The sequence below is a fragment of the Hibiscus syriacus genome, unplaced genomic scaffold (genome assembly GCF_006381635.1).
Source record: "Hibiscus syriacus cultivar Baekdansim isolate YM2019G1 unplaced genomic scaffold, ASM638163v2 tig00111131_pilon, whole genome shotgun sequence".
Taxonomy (NCBI): domain Eukaryota; kingdom Viridiplantae; phylum Streptophyta; class Magnoliopsida; order Malvales; family Malvaceae; genus Hibiscus; species Hibiscus syriacus.
The window spans coordinates 1,197,044-1,219,049 of record NW_024062991.1 but is presented as its reverse complement, the minus strand read 5'-3'; the positions used below and the strand labels follow the sequence as shown (position 1 = coordinate 1,219,049).

General features: G+C 33.4%; 1 protein-coding gene across 1 annotated transcript; it reads right to left on the bottom strand.

Annotated features, from left to right (window-relative positions):
• Nucleotides 1–21,381: 21,381 nt before the first annotated feature.
• LOC120154481 lies at nucleotides 21,382–22,006 on the bottom strand. Its single transcript, XM_039166221.1, has 2 exons — nucleotides 21,848–22,006; nucleotides 21,382–21,786 (listed from the first exon to the last, which is right to left on the bottom strand). The coding sequence occupies exons 1-2, from the start codon at nucleotides 22,004–22,006 to the stop codon at nucleotides 21,382–21,384; spliced, it is 564 nt and encodes a 187-aa protein (XP_039022152.1).

Genomic DNA, 22,006 nt, shown 5'->3' with positions numbered 1-22,006 from the left:
GACGAGATGGAAGAGGCATAGAAAATCAGGGACGATGGTTGGGGCTTTTAGTTCAGTCAGCTCATTTAAAGAACGAATCAGATTTCGCAGAAGCTTTCTACTTGTTTCATTTGATAGGTGTCCCCTTTCAATTGTTGGCATGAGAGATTCTTCTCTACTTTTGGCAACAGGTGGGAATCTTATGTCTTCACCGAGGACCCAACAAGGAACCTGGAGAACCTCTCCACAGCCAAAGTTATTATCAGGGCGGCGAGTATCTTTGATCTCCTGTGGCGGGAGATCTTTCATTATTAAAATCGTACTTCCAGAAATGTTTGGTGCAGGATAATAATGATTTTCAAGAGGTGACAAACTTCGACTTTTTCAAATTAAAACAATTTTTAATTCTCAAATAAATAAATAAATAAAATAATATAGAAGAGTAGGATCGACCCACATAGATTAAAAAAGTTTGATAATGTTATTTCTCGAATTGAATCAATTGCAAGAGAATAAAAATGGATTTAAAATTAATGAAAATAAATGAATAAAATAAATAAATAAACACTAAATAAAAAATAATATTGAAAAAAATAAATAAAATAGTAGAAGAATTCAATAAAGATCATATAGCATCAGGTTTTGCTTAGTCTTAATTTTGACCGATCATCAAAATAAAATTTTTCCTTCGTGATGTATATCGATTACAGTCAACAGGACCAACCTCTACATCTAAATCTTCTCTCTGGTTAATCGAAATTTCCTAATCTATCTCCGAAATCCGATCTTTGTTAGTCTAGCCACGTCTATCGTCGTTGGATCCAAAAATAATTTTAAATTCTGGAAAAGCATGACTCGACTTATAATGTCTCACCTAGAATTGAACTTGATCTTGATTCCCATTAATGGATCCCACTAAGTTTGTTCACAAGAAACCGAATTACGACCAATCGATCCGACTTCCAAACTTCAAGCAAAACAATCTTCAAATCAACATGCACATTTTGAGTTGAAGATGTAATAACTTTTAAGAGAATGACCGATTGTTACTCATAGTTTCTAGATAATCAAGAATACGATATGAAGGTATAAATATCAAGATTCAATTATCACGAATGGAATTGAATTTCGCAAAAACCTTTGGCTAGGTAAAAGTTTAGCCAAGCATGGATTGAATCATGCTTAGCATTGTGAAAAGAAAATAATGAAAGAAAATAAAGAAAGAAAGAAGGAGATGAAAGAACACTATAACTTCAATAAATAACCAAATAAAATAAATTCCAATATGAGTTATAATTGTTAACACCTAAGGGGTATTTACAACCCCGAAAGTTCTAAACAAATAGAATAACTAATTCATAAAATAATCAAACTAAAAATACTAATAGGAGTTCTAATAAAATAATCAATTCTTAAAATAAAATAATAACAGAATAATCAAACAAAAAAACCTAAATTAAAAAGATTTATCACAAAGGATAATATTTAAGTCTTCTAGTTGAAGTATTCTTCATCTTCTAAATAACCTTGTCTCATATAAATTTCAAATTAAATATTTAAGGAATTTCTATTTGTCTTCTATAAAGTGTTTAATGGACCGTCGAAATCTACAAGTTTTTAGGCTAATTAATCCAATAAAGAGGACCCTCCAAGATATGTAAGATTAAACTCTCATCAAGAGGACCCTCCAAGATATATTGATGAATAGAATTCAGATGAAGTGAGGACAGTAGTCTTTCCTGCTCTGATGACGAATTAGCGGAGTCGTGCCCTCCGCCGTTTAATAATTTTTCGACGCCTATTTAGAGAAGGATATTCAAAATTACAATGTTTTTGATTTTGTAGAGGGGAGGTCTCCCCAGATGTTGACACCAATTTCACATGCTACTTTAATGCCCAACATGCAAGATAGGGAGAATTTTCTCGAGGAATGTATGAGGGCAGCTCAATTATTATGACTGACTTAACTATCGAGGGTAGAGTGAGAGAACCTCGAGAATCGTTGGTAAGACCCTCAGTCAACTTTGATTTGGCCCCTCCAAGTATATCCCTGAATAGGTTTGTGGGCTACAACAAGAGGAAAATGTGCCTGGTCGGTGGATTTTTCGTTAGAGCCAATTGAAATGCTAGGTAGCCCGTCATACCTGGTTATAGAAAATCAAACTGTTGGGCTTTCACCGACCCAAAGATCAGACTCAGTGGATCTTGTTCTAGTTAGTTTAGTCAATCAATGACTTATATATTCATATCCTTGAAGATCGTGAGTTTGGGTTCTCTTCATAAATTCGCTCCTCCCTCATAGTTCCTAACTAATTGCTTGTATATTTTAAGAAAGAGGCTAGAGATTTTAAGGCCATCTTTAGGAGATATGTGCAAAGGATTATCAGGGACTCTCTAGAAGGGGTTGATCTCATGACTGTCAGTAACGTTCATGATAGACTCGATAAGGGAGCAATTGAAGAGGCTGAAGTGGTATGGGAAATCATTAATATCATGGAACTATCTTTCAAGGGATGAAAAGATGATGTGATTAACAGGGTATAGACCCTTGAGAAGGAGTTAAGACTAGTAGTCTGAAAGGTCATAGGTTATGTTGGTTGTTTATCCGAGGAGTGTCTCTAATTTTTAATGGCTGTCGATGTTTATGTGGAATGTGAGGGGTTTTTGTAGGCCAAAAAAGTTAGTGTTACTAGAAGATTGATAAGAACTTTGAAGGTAATAATAGCGTTCTTTCAGGAAACTAAATTGGAGGTGGTGCATAAGTTTACAATTAGGAAAATTTGGGGTAAAAAGGATATGGAATGGGCTTTTTGTCCTGTTGTAGACTCCACGGGGGGATTTTATCTGTATGGGACCCCTCATTTTTCCAGGAAATTGATAGGATCACAAATTAGAGATTCATTCCGATGCTCAGGATGATCTTAAGTGTAAATCACATATACGACTTTATTAAAGTCTATGGTCCATCCATAAACACTGAGAATGAAGGTTTTTCCAGGAATTAATCGAGTTCATGGAAAGAGTCTCTATCTCTTGGTGTATGAGAAGGAACTTTAATGCTTTTGATGCTACGTGAGATGCTATAACTTTAACGAAAGTGTACGTATCATGTCAAGTAATAAAAGTGGATACATGAGTTGTATTGAATGTCGAATCCACAGAGAGCATTATGTTACAAAAGAGTTTGAAAAGATATTCAAGTTGAAAGAATTAGAAGCAAACTAGTGGCTAAAGGTAAAATTCAAATTTAGAAATACCATGATTGAATGGATTAGAAAGATATTTGGTAGCTTCTAATATGAGTACGTCATAAACCAAATGTTCATGTATCTAGCAATGATTAAAACTATCTAAAAGACATAAATCAACTCTAATTGACTCAATCGACTAAACTACTAACAATGTTAGATATTGGACAACATATATCTCACATGCAAACTTGTTTTTCAACAAACCAAAGCTGAAAAAAAGTAGTACATCTATTAATGATTTTCATCTCTAAACATCATCAATAAACATCCATGAAGATAATTTTATTTCTACAACTATCTTTGAAAGTTTATCAACACATAACATATGGTAAAAGCATAAAATGTAATAAAAAATTCAATAAACGGCTAAGTTTATAACCAAAAATATCATCCCAAGAAATTAATTAACATTCAAATCTACTTGCTAATTCCCTGTCTCTAACAAAAGAAAAAGTAGAAAAGAAATCTTATTAACCTCTGATGTTATTCGGCAAAGCTCCTAAGCTGCTGCAATGCTCCCCGACGAGAGACTTAAGCTATCATGGCTGATTGGAAAATAGTGGAGAAAAATATTTGGAGGTAAGGCATCTGATATCAACTAATGCAAAAAGCTCTCCAATTTATAGGCTAAGGATTTTGGCCTTCAACCAATGGGTTTCCTCCACGTTTTAGGTGATTTTCAACCAATTGATAGTTGCCCCTTCCAATTTTCCATTCAGAAGGTTCCCTTAACCTCCTAAAGAGTCATCAGTTGTTGCAGCCTCTGCACAACATTATATGCAACTTCAAACAATGTTACAGTATCAGTGTATCATTTTTCAACAATAAAACAAAAATCCAGCCCAAAGCACCTCAACTAATTCCCATTATGCAAACAATAGAAAAATTATATTCAAATGATGCTAATATGCTCCTAATGATGCTAAAGTTCAAATTTAACCTAGGCAAAAGGATCCTAACAGATAACTCTTTTGGAGAGTTATCACACCCCCAAACATATGTATTTACTTGTTCTCAAGCAACAACATGCATGCAATGCAACCTAAGCTAACAATAATGCCATAAAAATAATATCATGAAACCAATCAGAATTTTTAATTTCATTTTTTTAGCCCTCAGAACATTGTTGCAATAGTGCATACATCATACATATGATCTTAAATTAAGGAATGCAATTCAACTTAGTAAAATCAGAATCCATAGTGTAGTAGCGTGCAGGCTAGGTGTATCCAATAAATACTTAGCTAAGTTAGAAAAAATTGTTCCTACTCAATTATTGATTTTCAATGCTACAACAATCTTCATATGACTATGTTGGAGCTATTGCCAGTTTTTTCAACTTATTTCCTATGACTATGTTGGAGATATTACTAGTTTTTCGAACTTATTTCCTATTGTGTTTTTTTAAGATAATGTTATAGCATCTAATAGAGATATGAGATTTAAAGTTAAAAAATTTCTATCATCTCTCTAATTATTGAGAACATGCACCTATAGTGTTGAACATTTTTTATGAACTCTAACTCTAACTCTAACAAGTCTCTTCAGCATTCCCCTAGCATTTCACAATATAATTTTTTTTCATCATTGAGCATCATCAAAATTTCTTTTAAAAACTTTATTGATTTTATAAAATTAATCCTGCAGCATTACATATGTATTTCCTATATGTTGTAACAAAATGCTAAAATCATGCAAACAATGCTAAACAACATGCATTCCTAATTACTACCCTAATTGACACAAAACGTAAATATCACAAAAGGAATAAAACTAATCAACATAATAAAAGAAACATATCGAATTACACACTCCCAAACCTAAGGGATGCATTGTCCTCAATGCATACACTAAATAAAAACAAGAAATGAAAGTAAAAATCCATGGGAAAGGGAGAACGAAACTCCCCTAAGTGGGTTTCCTTGGGTATCTTCGAGATTTGATTACACTAGGGTGGAGGCGCTTTTCAGTCACCTTGGTCTTCAATGAACTCTTCCACTTCTAGCTAGTTGACGTTGACGATGCCTTAACCACATAAGCATCAGGAATGGGAGTAGTCGATGTTGTAACAACATACTTTGTCTTTGGTGTAGGGGTTTGTATTTTTGGCTCCTCTAGGGGTTCCTTAGCACCGCCAACTTGCACAATAGTAGATTTTTTAGGTGGACTGACTGTAGAAGCTGTCTCAACCTCTTCAATGACTTTGCTAATGGTCTGATCAGCATTCATATCATGCTATGCAGTTGTTGTAACATCTTTCATAACTTTATCAATATTTAAATCAAGCAATTTTTGGGCAACTTGCTTATCCTTGCTTTCGTCCAATTTCAAACTCTCTTCTTTCTCTTGGTGGCTTGTGTGCTCCTTATCAATTTCTTCAATGTTAGCATCCTTAAAGTCGGTAGCAAGTATCTCAGTAGATGCTACCAAATCAACCACATTGTCATCTTCTTTATCATTCTCCTCAGAATTAACGTCCTCTTCTACCTTGTCCATCATTGTATATGTATCCAGGGCATTATCATCCTCATATTCCTCACCTTTAGTGCTAGAAGAACTGACTGTAGCATCTAGCATTGCCCGTGGAGCTAAATCATCCAACACTGACAATTGGGAAGGTAAAGAATCGGACGTCCTCACTGATCTGTGAAGGTTTAGCCTCTTGATGGCGTACACATTGGTTGTTGATTTAACCCATGATTTACTAGGTAAATATACATCAAGTACAACTTGATATAACTGGAAAATGATGAGGTTATTGAAAATTTTCGAATGTTCACACTCAACTTACTTTATACCAAGCAACATGTTGATAAGCTTTTCCCACCATTGCACTATTTTATCTCGAATAAAAACTAATGGCCTTTTCTCATCCGTGAGATTACTTTAAAACTCCCAAACAACCTATTGAGCTATCTTTCCTGGATGAGTACAAAATATTTCCCAGTTGAGTCTAGCATATATTGTCAAACAAGTAATAAAGTGGTAGCAAAGAATGCTACGAATGTCAAACCCACAAGGAGCAAAATGATCTTCATCAAAGTCTAAGCCTTAAAAACTTATAAGTATGTAAAAGAGGCTATATAAGTGAAATAAAAAAATCAGAATCTGAGAAACCAGGTCATGCTACAACATTACAGAGAGCGTTAAGTCATCTATTAGATCGTATGGAATATTATTATGGAAATCACACTCCAAGTATACAAAGCATACCACTTTTATGTGATTAGCAATGATTTTAACCCTTTGAACTACTCTCATCAAATTTCATTAATTAAAGGATTCAAAGTATCAACAAAGTTAAATAATTGGTTGTATAAATCTCAATATACATATTGTTGTTCAGCAATATCAATGCTATCAAAAGTGCGTAGCAAATCTGTTATGCTCGATTGATCAATTGAAATATGCCAAGAGAGGGTGAATTGGTTTTTTAAAGTTTATGGAGTAAGGAGTATAAAGATAGAAAAAATTTCACAATTCAACTCCCTCAATGAAGTCTACATCTAATACCTATGCTCATCACTTAGGATTTCCCAACAAATCCACTAATTTGTTCTTTCTTTTTCCATGATAAAGAGATAACCTTTACAAACTCCATAGCTTTTCAAAGGCTTAGCTAGAACCAAAACCCCTTTACAAAGGAAAATAATTATAAACAAGAAAACCTCTAAAAAGGAAGGTGTTTATGAATTAAAGCTAAAAAAATACAAATATTTACAAGAGAAAGAGAAATAAAGATGAACAACTTTTCTTTTGTGTTTGATTACTTGGATAGGTGTTGGTAACCTTGTTCAAGTGTCTTAAACTTGTTTTTATTTGTTGGAATGAGTTACTAACTATTTCTAGCCGTTTGGGAAGGTTTAGAGCTGTTGGAAGACTTTCTGCACACAAAGTTTCAAAACTCAAAACTCTGGGAAAGTTTCGAAAGAGCCATTTGAAAAATCTGATTGTTGGACCCAAAGTATCGAAACTTTAATGAAAGTTTCAAAACTCTAGAGATAGTTTCAAAAACTGTAGGAAAATATCAAAACTTTTTGGGCTTCTGTCTTGGAAAGTTTCAAAACTCTTGTAGAAGTTTTGAAACTTCTGGTCAAAGCTTGTTTTAAATAATAGATTTTAAAATTTTGAGAAATATAAGACTTTGAAAATGATTCTAAAGTATTTGAATGATATTTTTAATATATTTTAAACTTAAAATACTCATTTTAAAGTTTTGACAAAGTTTAGAAAACATTGAACATATATCTTTCAAATTTAGTTGGGCTTTTAATTATTTTTGAAAACTTTGAATAAATTCAATTAGTCCAACAAACATTTTCCCCTTATTTGTTATATCAAAATATAACTTCTACAAAATCAATTATCTCTATTTCTAGAAAATTAATCAAAATACCATACGTTTAATTACTATTATTTCTAATAGTAATTATAAAGAAAATAGAACATATCAATAGTAGCAAAACAAAACATAAAGTAATCAATAAAAAATATCATCCAAAAAAAGTTATCAAACATCCAAACTAACACTCTCTCATAAACAGTAAGCTTCGAATGGTGATCTACTGAATGTTGATTCTACTTAGTAGACTCTCCTTATGCTGCAGCATTCCCTGGCATAGTGCTTAAGCTTCCATGGCATATGAAGGAATAACATGGAAAAATGAGTACTTTTTAAATTGGTTCCCAAAAGATTTCATCCTACATTGCAAATTACTCTCATTTATAGTCTTGAGGAATATTTGATCCTCCAATAAAAATGTTTCCACGTTTCAAGTGGTTTATAATCCATTGATAGCTGGCCAAGCTAGATGTCTCATTCTAGAAAGTTCTGCTAACCGTTTGGTGACTCATCAGCTGCTAAAACATCCACTTAAAATCTTCAGCAATGTTACAACATCAGTGTAACAGTTTTGTAGCAATAAAATTCAAATCCATCCCTAGACAACCCATTAAATACTCAATATGAAAAATGTGTAAAATTAAACAAATATGCTCCTAGAATGCTCCTAAAAGTATTCAAGTTCAAACTAAACTTAGGTAAAAAGACTACTAAAGATAACTCTTTTGGAGAGTTATCAATGGAGTCGGTGGTACAAGCAAAAATGTGTGGGTCATCTAATGAAGACTAATCAAAACCCTGCTCGTAACAAAACGCACAATCGAATAACTCTTCGCTATATCTTCGTTGTTGCACAGCTTCCATAAATGTCATCGGTCTGTCACTAAAGATGGGCAAAGGTTGAATAAGGTGCTCTTTTAGCGGTGGAGTTGGTGGTCGACGAGAACTCTTGGCAGCAGACTTTTTCTTAGGTGCCAAGATCAGTGGTTTCGTTGATGAAGGAAAATGAACAGTGAAAAAAATAGAAAGAGAAAAACGCAAGCTTTGGGTTTTTTTGAAAAGTAACGACTGAAGGAAGAGTATAAAGGTATAGTAAATAATGAGCTTTTAGGGTTATGGTGCATTAAATATTGGGTGTTGAAATAAAAAGATAAAAAATTTATTTTGAATTTTAAATGTTCAGGTGACAGAGATAATGATGAAAGTTTGAATGAATGGTGGTGATTAGAGGATATGGATGGTTATGATGAAATAGTAAAAATATGGAGAACATCTCATATTTACCTTTTTACCGTTTAAAAGTTAACTGCCCAGTTGTCCAACGCTGCCAACGATGAGTGCATCATTCGATACACAAAGTAGCAAAGATTGATGGGAAGTAGATGCAAAAGAAGAACATTGAAGTCGCAAACATAGTTGTAGCAAAAATCGGCACTGAAAGAAACAAAAACTAAAAAAATTGCAAGAAAATAAAACTAAAGTAATGTCAAAGATGACTTATTAAATATTATAAGAAGCTAAAAAGGTAAAGGTTCGCTTAGTGTTATAGAAGCAATGTAAGGGCTTTGTGTGAAGTCGCAAACATAGTTGTAGCAAAAAATCGGCACTGAAAGAAACAAAACTAAAAAATTGCAAGAAAATAAAACTAAAGTAATGTCAAAGATGACTTATTAAATATTATAAGAAGCTAAAAAGGTAAAGGTTCGCTTAGTGTTATAGAAGCAATGTAAGGGCTTTGTGTTGGCAATAAGGCTTCAATCATTGCCCATCTTTGAATATACTCTCATCCACCAAATTCTTTATCAGGACAACACCATGAGGAAAAACTTCAAGGATTTCAAATGGACTAGACCACCTAGATTTAAGCTTCCCAAGAAATAACTTTAGACAAGAGTTGAATAACAAGACATGACGTCCAACATTAAATTGCATTGGAAAAATATGTTTGTCATGTCATTTCTTAATGTTGTCTTTCTAGATACTAGCACTTTCATAAGCATTATTCCATAGCTCTTTCAATTCATTGATGTCCAACATCTATTTCTCATCAACAGTATCTAAATCAAAGTTTAGATGCTTCAAAGTCCACATGGCTTTATGCTCCAACTCCACAGGTAAATGGCAAGCTTTTCCATACAAAAGGAGATAAGGAGACATGTCTAGAGAAGTTTATAAGTTGTCCTATAAGTCCATAATTCTTCATCAAGACGTAGGGACCAGTCCTTTCTTGAAGGATTGACAACTATTTCGAGAATTTGTTTTATCTCATTGTTAGAAACTTCAACTTGGCCATTGGTTTGCGGGTGGTATGCTGTAGCAATTTAATGTTTTACTTCATACCAATGCAATTCTCTAGCCACTGGTTTTCCAATAAACTGAGAACCTTCATCACTGATAAATGCTTGAGGTGTTCGAAAACTAGTAAAAATGTTTTTGTGAAGAAAACTTAGAACCGATTTAGCATTGCTAGTTGGCAATGCTACGACTTCAACCCATTTGGATACGTAGTCAACAACGACTAAGATAAAAAGGTTTCGACATAATGAGGGATATGGTCCCATGAAATCTAAACCTCAAACATTAAATAATTTAAGCTCTAAAATTGGTTGCATTAGAATTTCGTTGCAATGAGAAAAGCTACCAGTTCGTTGGCATCGGTAACATTATTTGACAAAATCATTGACATCCCTAAATAGCGATGACCACTAGTAGCCATATTACAGAACCTTTGGTGCAATATGTATTCCTCCAAAATGACCACCATAAGGTGCATTGTGGCAATGATGCAAAATGCTTTTTTAACATTCAGGGACATATCTTCATAGAATTTGACTATTGCACTGCTTAAAAAGGTGTGACTCTTCCCAATGATATGCAGAAACATATATCATGAATTTTTTCCTACATTGGTAATTAAGGTTAGGTGGCAGTAAACTACATACCAAATAGTTAACAAAATCCACACACTAAGGAAAAAGTTTAACCGCAAGTAACCTCTTATCAAGAAAAGTGTCTGGAATCACTACTATTTTTTTCGTCTTCACTACCAGCTTCTAAGCGTGATAAATGACCAACCACTTTTGAACCTATTTTTGTCTCTAAGTTCAATGTCAAACTTTTGAAGTAATAGTACCCATCTCATTAAGCTTAGCTTGGTGTCTTTCTTGGCAAACAAATGCTTCGAAGCCAAATGGCCAATGTATATAATGACCTTAGTTCCAACTAAGTAAGATTGTAACTTATCAAAGGCAAACACCACAACTAGTAATTCCTTCTCGATTATTGAGTAGTTGATTTGGGCAATATTCAGTGTTTGACTAGCATAATATATATCATGGACGAGTTTTTCTTTCATTTGCCCCAACATGCTCCAACAACTTGGTCACTAGCGTCGTACATAAGCTCAAGTGGGCGAATCCAATCTAGTGCTACTACTATAAGAGCAGTAACCAGTTTTATCTTGATTATTTCAAATGATTTCAGCACTTCATCATCCATCACAAATTTCCTATTATGTTCTAGTAATAAGCATAATAGGGGATACATCTTTGATGAGTCTTCGATAAAAACCAGCATGCCCTATGAAACTTCTAATTGATTTCACATTAGTGGGAGGTGGAAGCTTCACAATAACTTCCATTTTAGCCTTATCTACTTTAATGTCGCGGTCAGAAATGTGATGCCCTAGCACTATACCCTTGGTCACCATGAAGTGGCATTTCTTCCAATTCAAAACCAAGTTGGTTTCTTCGTATCATTTTAAAACAACGACCAAATGAGTGAGGCATTGATCAATTTTTTCCCAAAGACAGAAAAAACATCCTTAAATACCTCAAAGTAGTCTTCAATCATGTCAAAAAATATTGCCATCATGCATCGCTGAAATGTTGATAGACCATTGCACAAACCAAATGACATTCGTTGGAAGGCAAATGTTCTATATGGGTATGTGAAAGTAGTTTTCTCCTGATCTTCAGGGGCTATATCTATTTAGTTATAGTCGTTATACCCATCTAAGAAACGATAGAAAGTTTTCCGGTGAGACGATCCAATATTTGATCTATAAATGGAAAAGGAAAGTTATATTTCCTTGTAGCCCTATTGAGCTTTCTATTTCCATACAGATTCTTTATCCAGTAGTGGTCCTCCTTGTCACTAACTCATTCTTGTCATTCGTCACCATAATAATGCCACCTTTTTAAGAACACATTATAAATGACTTACCAAATTGTTGTCCAAGATTGAGTATATAACTCCAGCATGCAACCATTTAATGATATCTTTTCGAACAACTTATTTCATGATTGGATTTAACCTTCTCTGTTGTTCAATGGAACTACTGTTGGGGGTCCTTCAATAAGATTTTACGTATGTAGAATGCTAGACTGATTCCTTTAATATCAGTGATGCTCTAAGTAATAGCTCGCTTATGATGCTTCAGGACAGCAAGGAACTTTGGCTTCCTGAGATGCTTTGAGCTTTCTTACAACAATAACATGCAAAGTTTCATTATCTCCAAGGTATGCATACTTCAATGCTCTGGCAAAGGCTTCAATTCCAAAGTGGGTGGCTCTTTAACCGAAGACTTCGGAACTTAAATAGGTTGATCGTGAAGTTCTAATGATTCAAAATAATGTATATATTTTGCTTTCAACCTCCCCATCCTTGATAATTTCCTCAATTGTCACAGCATTGTTGGTAGCATTGTTCATGTTGTGGCATTCATCCCAATTCTCTTGCGCGAACATATCAATAATATCAATTGAATAATATTTAACATTATCATCAGCACAAGAATAATTTCTTCAAGACATTAAAAGTAATGTGTTCATCATTTAAACGTATAGTAAGTTCCCCCTTTTCAACATCAATCAACGCACGGTCGTTGGCAAGGAAAGGTCAACCAATTATGATGGAAATGTCCTTGTCAGCTTCACAATCCAAAATGATGAAATCTGTTGGAAAAATAAACTTATCCACTCAAACCTGTATATTCTCAACAATGCCACTAGGATGCAGGGTGGATCGATCAGCAAGTTTGAAAGTGACGCTGGTGGGTCTTGCTTCTCCACGTCCAAATTTCCTAAAAATTGGCAATGGTATTAGGCTAATGTTAGCACCCAAGTCACATAATGCTTTCCTACAAATTGATCACCAATAATGCAATGAATAGTAAAACTCCCTAGATCTTTAAGTTTAGGTGGTAATCGACTTGTTGCCAGAGCACTTCATCCTTTGGTAAGTGTAATAGTTTCAAATTGGCCAAGTCTACGCTTCTTTGAAAGAGCTTCTCGTATAAACTTAATGTAGTTCAAATTTTGCTCCAAATCCTTAATCAATGGGATGTTTGATGGTTAGTTGCTTGAGCACCTCAATAAATGCTCAATATTGTTAATCCTCCTATTATAGTCCTTCACATAGTAGACATAATCAGGATTTTGGGGGCACTCCTCATAACTATGATATTCTTCACAATAAACAAATGAGAGAAAAGATGTTGTCTTTACTTCATACATACCTCCCGACTTTTGTAACTTCTTCGCCATGTTCGTCAGTGCTTTGATTTGTTAAGCCATGGTATTGAAAGCATCAATGTCTACAATTACAGCATTACGTCGACCAAACATGTTCCTCGTATTGGGGTACTGATAATCGTTGTTAGATATTCTTTCTAGAATATCATAAACCTCATTGTACATTTTATCCAGTAGTGCTCCATTGACAGAAACATCAACCACTATACGAGTTTGTATATTAAAACCATTATAAAACATTTTCATTAACGTCCAATATGGGAATCCATGCATTGGGAACTTACGCAACAAATCCTTGAAATGTTCACATGCCTCATACAATTTTCATATTCTAATTGCTTAAAAGATGTCAAGTCGTTTCGTAGCTTAACATTCATAATCGGTGGATTGAATCGCAACAAGAATTTTTGCGCTAACTTATTCCAAGATGCTATAGCACCAGGTGGTAATGAATTCAACCATGTTCTAGCTTGATCTCGTAATGAATATGGAATTTTTTTTAGCTTTAGTGCTTCATGAAGGAATCTTGCTGAACAAATGAGTCATACACCTACAAAAAATGCTCGAGGATCTTCAGTGGATGAACCACTATATTGCCCCATGGATTGTAACATTTGAAACATCACTGATTTCAGCTCAAAATTGGCAGCGTGAATGACTGGTCGCACGATTCCTGGATGTAAATCATCCAACATTGGCACAACATGCTACTAAATAGGCTAATTACGGTCATCCATGTTGTAAAGTTGGTGTTGTTCAACTCCATTGCCAACCTGCAATTCTCCTTCATCAACATGTGCTAATGGTGGTAAAGCATTATTACATCTACCTTGTCCAGCCATGTTTGCTCGATTACGATTAACTTCTCTTCTATGACAAAGGAATGTTATTTCAATTTTAGGATCAATTGGTTCTAGCTCGTTGTCACTATCGGACATAAACCAACAAAACTAGTAAAGAAAATAAGTACATACAAAAAGAAAATAAACAAGTAAATGAAAAGATAACTCTAATGCAAAACAAATGCTCCCCGACAACGATACCAAAAACTTGATGCTACATAAGATGTTATAGTTTTAACGCAAGTGCCCGTATCATATCAAGCAATAAAAGTGGATACATGAGTTGTATCAGATGTCGAACTCACAGAGAGCACTATGTTACAAAAGAGTTATGAAAATATATTCATGTTAAAAGAATTAGTAGCAAACTAGTGGCTAAAGGTAAAATTCAGATTTAGAAATACCAAGTAGTGCTGAAACATTAGTGAGAGCAATAGGTCAAGGATTGAATGGATTAGAAAGATATTTGGTAGCTTCTATTACGAGTATATCATAAACTAAATGTTTATGCATCTAGCAATGATTAATACTGTCAAATAGGCATAAATCAACTCTCATTTTCTCAATCGACTAAACTATTAACAATGATAGATATTGGACAACATATATCTCACATGCAAACTTGCTTTTCAAAAAACTAAAGCTAAACAAAAGTAGTACATCTGTTAATGATTTTCATCTCCAAACATCATCAATAAACATCCATAAAGATAATTATATATTTTGGCAACTATCTTTGAAAGTGTTTTAACACATAACATAAGGTCAAAGCATAAAATGTAATAAGTATACTTCTGCTGACAAGTACACTTACTGAAGCAGCCTACATGCTGTAAATGTAAGATACTATTTACGTTCATGATTTGGGTATCATGATCAACTTACATGTGAAAGTATATTTATGATAAAATTTATTTGTCTGAGTTCATAAAATCATACTCATTTATTAGGTAAGAAATGGTTCAATTATCGGAGTGATTTCAAATTTTGAATTCGATTCGATAACCATGAAGTTGAATTTAAATTCTTTTACCTGAACTCGGTTTTTTTAAGAGCAAAAACATCTGCAGTGCATGTGATCCTCATTTGGCAAAAAATTGAATGACATATTTTAGAACAATCTAGCACCAAGGGTTACAACAGGTTTTTGTACTACTGCAGCCATTGCATACCTTTGGACATTTAAGACAAGACCATTTCCATCTGCAAGAACAGCAGTTTGTGCACGGAGGAAGCCCGGCAATGAGGTTTAGGACAAAAGCAGCACCTTTATCGGAGGTTGAACACGAACTGAAATCACATGCGGTACACTTACACGAACTGCATCTACACGACTCTTCATCCAAATAGCTGCAGCAGTTCCAGGGCATGTAGTTACGGGATTCTTCCTGTTCGTACCCACAAAAAATATAAAGGTAAGGCTTACATCCTCTTTCTAAACCTTATCTAATTACGAAATCTACGATAGTTTTAGTACTCACCACTGCACCAAGCTTGGTATATAATGTCCCTTTTAGCGGTGTTTTTTTTAGAATAGAGGCGTTTGTAAAAACAAATGCCGCAATTGTTCGATTGACAGTCCAGCCCTAACGACATAGTCTTCTACTAGTGTTCGATCTTTACTCTTCGCGCTGCGGCTTATAAACCATGGCAAAGCGCGGCCACTATTATTTGCTTTCAGGTAAACAATCAGATTTCTAAACTTCATGCTTGTTTTGAATTCCATGTTTTTTCATTTCTTCCAATGAAATCAGATTGCCACTTTTCTGGATTTAGATTATCATAACTGACTAGGTTTAGTGTTTCATCATTGTATTTGCATCCAAAAACCGTGACTGAAAAGTGCTTTTAGAGATTCTGGGTAAGTTAAGATTCCTTTTCTAAAACATTTTCCAAAACGATCGTTACTCTATTTCTTTGCTTGCCTATATGTTAGCATAAAACTTGCTTAGCATAATCGAAATACTCAAGAAAAAAATTGGGCTTTGGTAGTTATCATCACTGCTGTCTTTACTGACTGTCGAGAGTTGAACAAACAACAGCTACAATAAAAAGAAGAAGAAGAAAGCGGGAGAGAAACCTATTAAACAAGCATATTTTAGTTATTGTTATTATTGAACTTTTAAATTTGATATTTTAGTTTTAATTTATTTTAATTGGAAAATAAATTACTTCACTCCAGAGCAAAACCATGTCTAAAAGTGAAAAAAGGGTAGAATCACAGCTTTCACAATGTCTGTTACCAGTATGATTCTTCCCCTTCAAATCTCCTGAATGGAAAAAAGAGTAATAGTGACAAAAGTACATATATAATAAGTGTAAACTTTAGTTTATCTAATATGGGAATAAATTAAAATCCTTGAATTGCCATGGAAGGCACTTCTTTATTCCATATCAAACTCTGCAGTTTTGGTCGAAAGTCTATTCTTATATGTAAATGCTTTTCAATTTCGGGTCCAACCCCAAATAGTATTTACCTATCTCTTCCTTCCCAAACTCAACTTTGTTTACGTTTGTGTTATTTGTTTAAATGTTTACAATTTTTTTAACATTAAAGTGAACATATTTCATTCCTAAAGTACAGTCAATAAGCAGATATAGCACCAACAGAAAACTAATGACCATCAGATATAGCTGTTTCAGACCCCGTTAACAACATATATAATTTGCTCACAGCATTTTAATGATTAAAATGTCATTTATTTTAAGAGAATATTGTTTGTTTGATATATCAGTATTATATATATCCCTCTTTACACTCGTATGTTCATTTCTGATGTAGTGGTGAAACTGAGGATATTTTCATAGCTGACCTTTCAGTTGGGTTAGCAACGGTAATTGTTATGCCAATCATTTTGTGCTTTTCAGTTTTCACTAAAGAAGCAAATGTTTTTTTTACCATTTTTGTGAGTTATTGACCTGTTTTCATTTTTTTATAATAGATATTTCAGAAATATAAAATGGATAAAAGTTGGATGAATTTGTCAATGATAAGCGACGACTATCGAAATGGAGTAAATTTTCTTTTAAATATTTGCTTTTGTAAATGCAAGCCAAGAGAATATGATTATTTGCTTTTGTGAGAAGTGTGTTAACATTAATTGGCACATTCACAAAGTTTTCTATGAACGTCTAATTGATTTTGGTTTTGTTCGGGCTATAAAAAATGGAGATTTCATAGAGAGCTTACACCTCATAGATATTCTTCCGTAAGTAATCCGACTTATCTTCCTAATTCTCATCATCGATCTGTTAGAGAAGATGACATGAAAGATATGTTGCGGATTGTTCGAGCTCTTCAAGCAGAGGAAGAAAAAAATAGTGAGGGATCGACTAGTGTTGGATCTTTGGAAGTTCCGATTACAGTTAAAGAAATTGTAGAAATTGAAGGTAATGTTCAACTCTTCATTTAAATGGTGGTTGGTTTTTCTTATTGATTTGATTTTGAAAACTTACACTGAATTATTTCTAATATAGTTGAAAATGGTCAAAGACGCAAGACTAGAGAGCGCACGATGCTAAATATATTATACCAACTTCTTGTTGGGGACCGTGTGAGAGTTTCAAAAAATGATATCGGTCAACTTATTAAACTAGAAGCAGGTGTTCTATCTAGTTACTTAGGCATGGTTGCACACAATGCTACACTTTTACCAATCGATTATGAGTCATGGCATGACATGCTGAATAATAACAAAAACCAGACTATAGATTATGTTAAGGTAATAATGTCATTATAATATATAACCTATTACAGTTCAATAGTAATTTATATTTACTTTGAACACTTGTGTGATTTATAGGAGAAATTTTCTTTAAATGTCTCAAACAATTATTTGAAACAAGTGTTATAGAAAAAATGGATAGACCACAAGAGTTTCTTGAAAAATCAATATTTTAAGAATAATATCAACCTTGAAGAGAAGATGTGAAATGTTCCACCTAGAATGCTCTAGTATCAATGTGAAGATGCAGTCAGGTTTTGAAATACAAAGAAAGGAGAGACATAATGCACTTTAGAATAAAACTATCATTATAATATTGACTTATAAGTAATGCAAATTTCATATTATAGGATCAAGAGCGTACTGGAGTATCTAGCAAATAGGAGTAAAAGTTTACTCACTTAGTTAGGTCAAAGAACTTTGCTTGTATAGCTGATGACAAGGTATTATTATTTTTAATTATTAATTATCTACATAGCAATTTTAAGTTGGTAGCATTCAGTAATGAAAATTGTTTCTATTATTTATTACTTTTTGTAAGTATTAATTTCTATTTCATATTATAGGAAGTTACATCTGATAGTAGAGTTGGACACATACAACTCTTCAACATGACATACATAAAAAAAGATGGCTCTCATATGACTCTTAAAGTTGTAGAAATTATGGTATGTTTATTAGACATAAATTCTGAATTATGTTATATTTATATCTATAGTATAATATTTTTAGTTTAAATAATATTTCAATTTGTTCTAAATTCTGAATTGATTGTTAGGAGAAATTGAAAGACAAAAGGGCGGAGTATGAAGATATAACTGCAACTCATGGTTATGATAATGTGGACGAGATCGAAAAATAAGTTACTGTTGAAGTTTTGGATCCTAAAGGATATGGCCAGGTTTGCTTTTAAGGATCATTTGTTACCCCAATCAAATATTTTGGATCCAACTCATCTCAGTGCATGTCATCACAAAACCAAACATCTTGATCAGAAGTTAATCGTTTAAAACAACAATTGATCCAAATGGATGAAAAATTGCTTAAATTAAGCTGAAGCAAGCAACACACAGAGAAATAGCATATCAAAAAAAAAATGAAAACTTCCAAAATCAACTTGAAGTTATGATGAAGATGATACAACATAACCAAATGCAGAATCCACCATCTTAGGTTCATGTGTTATTTATTCTAGTGAACAATGTTGAACTACATTACATTTCATTTTAATATTTAAAAACTTTGATTTATATTTGTCGTCAAGGATTTGTATCTAATTTGTGTTGTAATTAAATTTCAAGTTTGTTTTCATCAGATAATGCTACATGATATTAAATTTGAATAATAAAGAGCAAAAAGTAATATCAACAAATCAATTAAACTTAGTGACGTTTGTTCAGTGTTTTGGGATGAAAACTCCCCTAATGGGATAAACTTTTCTGGATTTTGTCAAGATCAATGTCACCATATGCATAGTCAATAGCGCATTTGTGGTTAAAAACACAACTACATATCACAATATATAGCGACGTTTGGGAAACAAACGCCGCTCAAGACAATATAATTCGCAATGTTAGACAACAAACACTGCTATATATCATAACAATTAATGGCATTTGTTTCCAAAATGTCGTTATATAACTCGATATTTTGCGGCATTTTATTTATAAATGTCGCTAGTTATTGTGGAATTTGATTTAGAGGTATTTATTTATAAATGTCGCTAGTTAATTTTTCTAATTTGATTAAGGAGTTAATTGAGTGACATGTAAAATGTAGAGAACCTAGTTGAATACTTTCAAATTAGGGGAAAAAAGAAGTAGATTAAGTTTACAAAAAAAAAAAGTAGATTAAAATTGGAAGTGGCAAGTAGAATAAAATTGTGAGGATATATTTTCAATTTTGATAAAGTGAATTAGAAGGAAAGTGCATGACCGTAAGTGATGATGGAGGAGGGACAGGCCGTCATGCGCACACACCCATGTATTATTATCCACACCAAATTACCAAAAGGATCTTTTTATGCTTCCCTCATCCCTACGCCTTTTTATTGCCCTATTAAGATACAATACGCCTCTTCATTTATATCTTTTGTTGACTTATTTTTCTATTATAAATATTAAGATTTTGGGTAAACTACATGTTTAGTACCTCAACTATCATTTTTGTTTGTTTTGATCATCCAACTATTTTCTTAAAATCATATCTAATGCTTAGTTTTGGTTTCATTTTAGTCACTCATCATTAAAAAATTAACAATGATGTCGGTGCGTCACCATAAGGCAGTGTCATATCATTGAAAAAATAAAAAATATTATGCTATTATTTTTTTAACGAATGATGACCAAAATAAAATCAAAACTAAACGTTAGGTATGATTTCAAGAAAATATAGTAGATGATCAAAATGAAATAAAAGTGATGATTGGGGTACTAAATGTGTAGTTTACCCTAAGATTTTTACGAACAATCAATTAATGTGGAAGAAAATTGTGTTGAGAGAGTAACTCTTATAGTGAACCTCTACAATATCTATAGTTCTATTAACCGGACGCCACTTCTATCACTTTTTTTTAATACCCTCCTCATGTCTCCATCTCTTTGTGATTTTCAAATGCTGTTTAATCCTTCTATAGTTCTATTAAACTGGATTGAGTCTTTTAACTTATTTTTGGAATAATCAACATTTAATTCCTTATTTCAATATTTTTTTCTCATTTTAATACTTTTTTATCTACATTAATCTTATAATTTAACAAAACAAAAAAAAATCAATTTATTCTAGTATTTTGTTACCGACAACCTTACGTTTATTCTTGCTTTGACCGATGACATGAACTTGACCTAGTTTTTGGTAAGATGTACCATTTTCTCTACTATAGGCTCTTACTTCTTTCGTACCAACCCTCTTTCGTTAATTATAATGCTATACATACGAGTAAAACTTTTGTTTTCAATAAGAAAAGAAGAAGTCAATAATTCATTGTTTTGGTAGAAAATAAAAAAATTTATAAAGTTTCAAAGCATAGTAGAAGAATAATATCGTCTCAAATCGATCAAAGTAAAAGAATTATTGCTATTCTCTTTAGAGATCTCAAATTCAAACAACTGTGTTTATAAGATATATATATATAATCAATAACTAAAAAAGAATCCAATTGGATATTAACTTGTAATCACCGAGTTTATTAAAAAAAACCAACATCATCTCAAACGATAAAACATGCAGGTAGTTCAACAACCTAAGTAGATGAATTTTCTCAACTTATGTCTTTTTCTTTCCTCCCGCATGGGGTAATGTAAGCTTCACTCTTATTCTCCATAAACACCACATGGAATATACAGCAAAACCAATGAAATTATTGTATCCATATTTCTTCTAACTAACCTCAAGTCCCTCGTTAACCCAAAGCACGGCATACACATTGATTTATATTATCCACGTACAGTTAAGTGTATAATTTATATAAAGACATCGAACCTTCTATAAATACTATTATAATACGAAAAAAACATTAAATAATACGCAAGCATCTAATAATTTCAGCTTTCCATTAATATTATATAACAAATGACATTTTGCATCATCCCTTGTCTTCTTCATATGCTAAGGAAGAAAAAAAGAGTAAAAAAATCTAAGTAGTTTTCTTATTTAAGATGATGATCACAACCCCACCATGCCAATGTGATAATCGATTAGGTATTTAGGTTACTCATAACGAGAACGACGGTGATTAATTAGGTCATAAGCTGCAGTTCTTCGAGACCTCGGAAGATACACCATTGATTCCGAAACTGCGCAACTTCTTTTACACGAACTGTAAAGATTGATGAACCCCAACCTGTCACTCACGCTTCTCGTTACCTTAGCTCCGGTCCAGAGATTTCTGTCGGTTTCTTGATCACCGTCTTCCTTGGAACACTCGACCAACGCCGCGAAAAATGGATCCATCCGCCGGAAACTCTCGGAGACGCCGCCGGATTCTTTCTTCCTCGTTATCATGACTCCAAAACTGCTGGATTTCGAGGGTCGTGGGATATTCAGCGGAGGCAATGGCAGCAACTTCATGGAGTAGTCCTTTTTTGTTGTGATTTTGTAGCTTCTTTGGAATCCCTGGTAAATGTTCCCAAGAGAATGGTACACCTGAAAATCGGAATGGAGTTTCGGGACTGACAGGCGAACCATCGGGAAAAAACGAAGATCCCAGTGAAGATGACGATGATGATAATGAAAGTGAGGAAGAAAACGAAGGGTATTTGGCCGCCGGAACTATGGGGACACATTCTTTGGCTGCCGTCTGGTGATGCCCAATTTGAGTTGAGGATGAACCCAT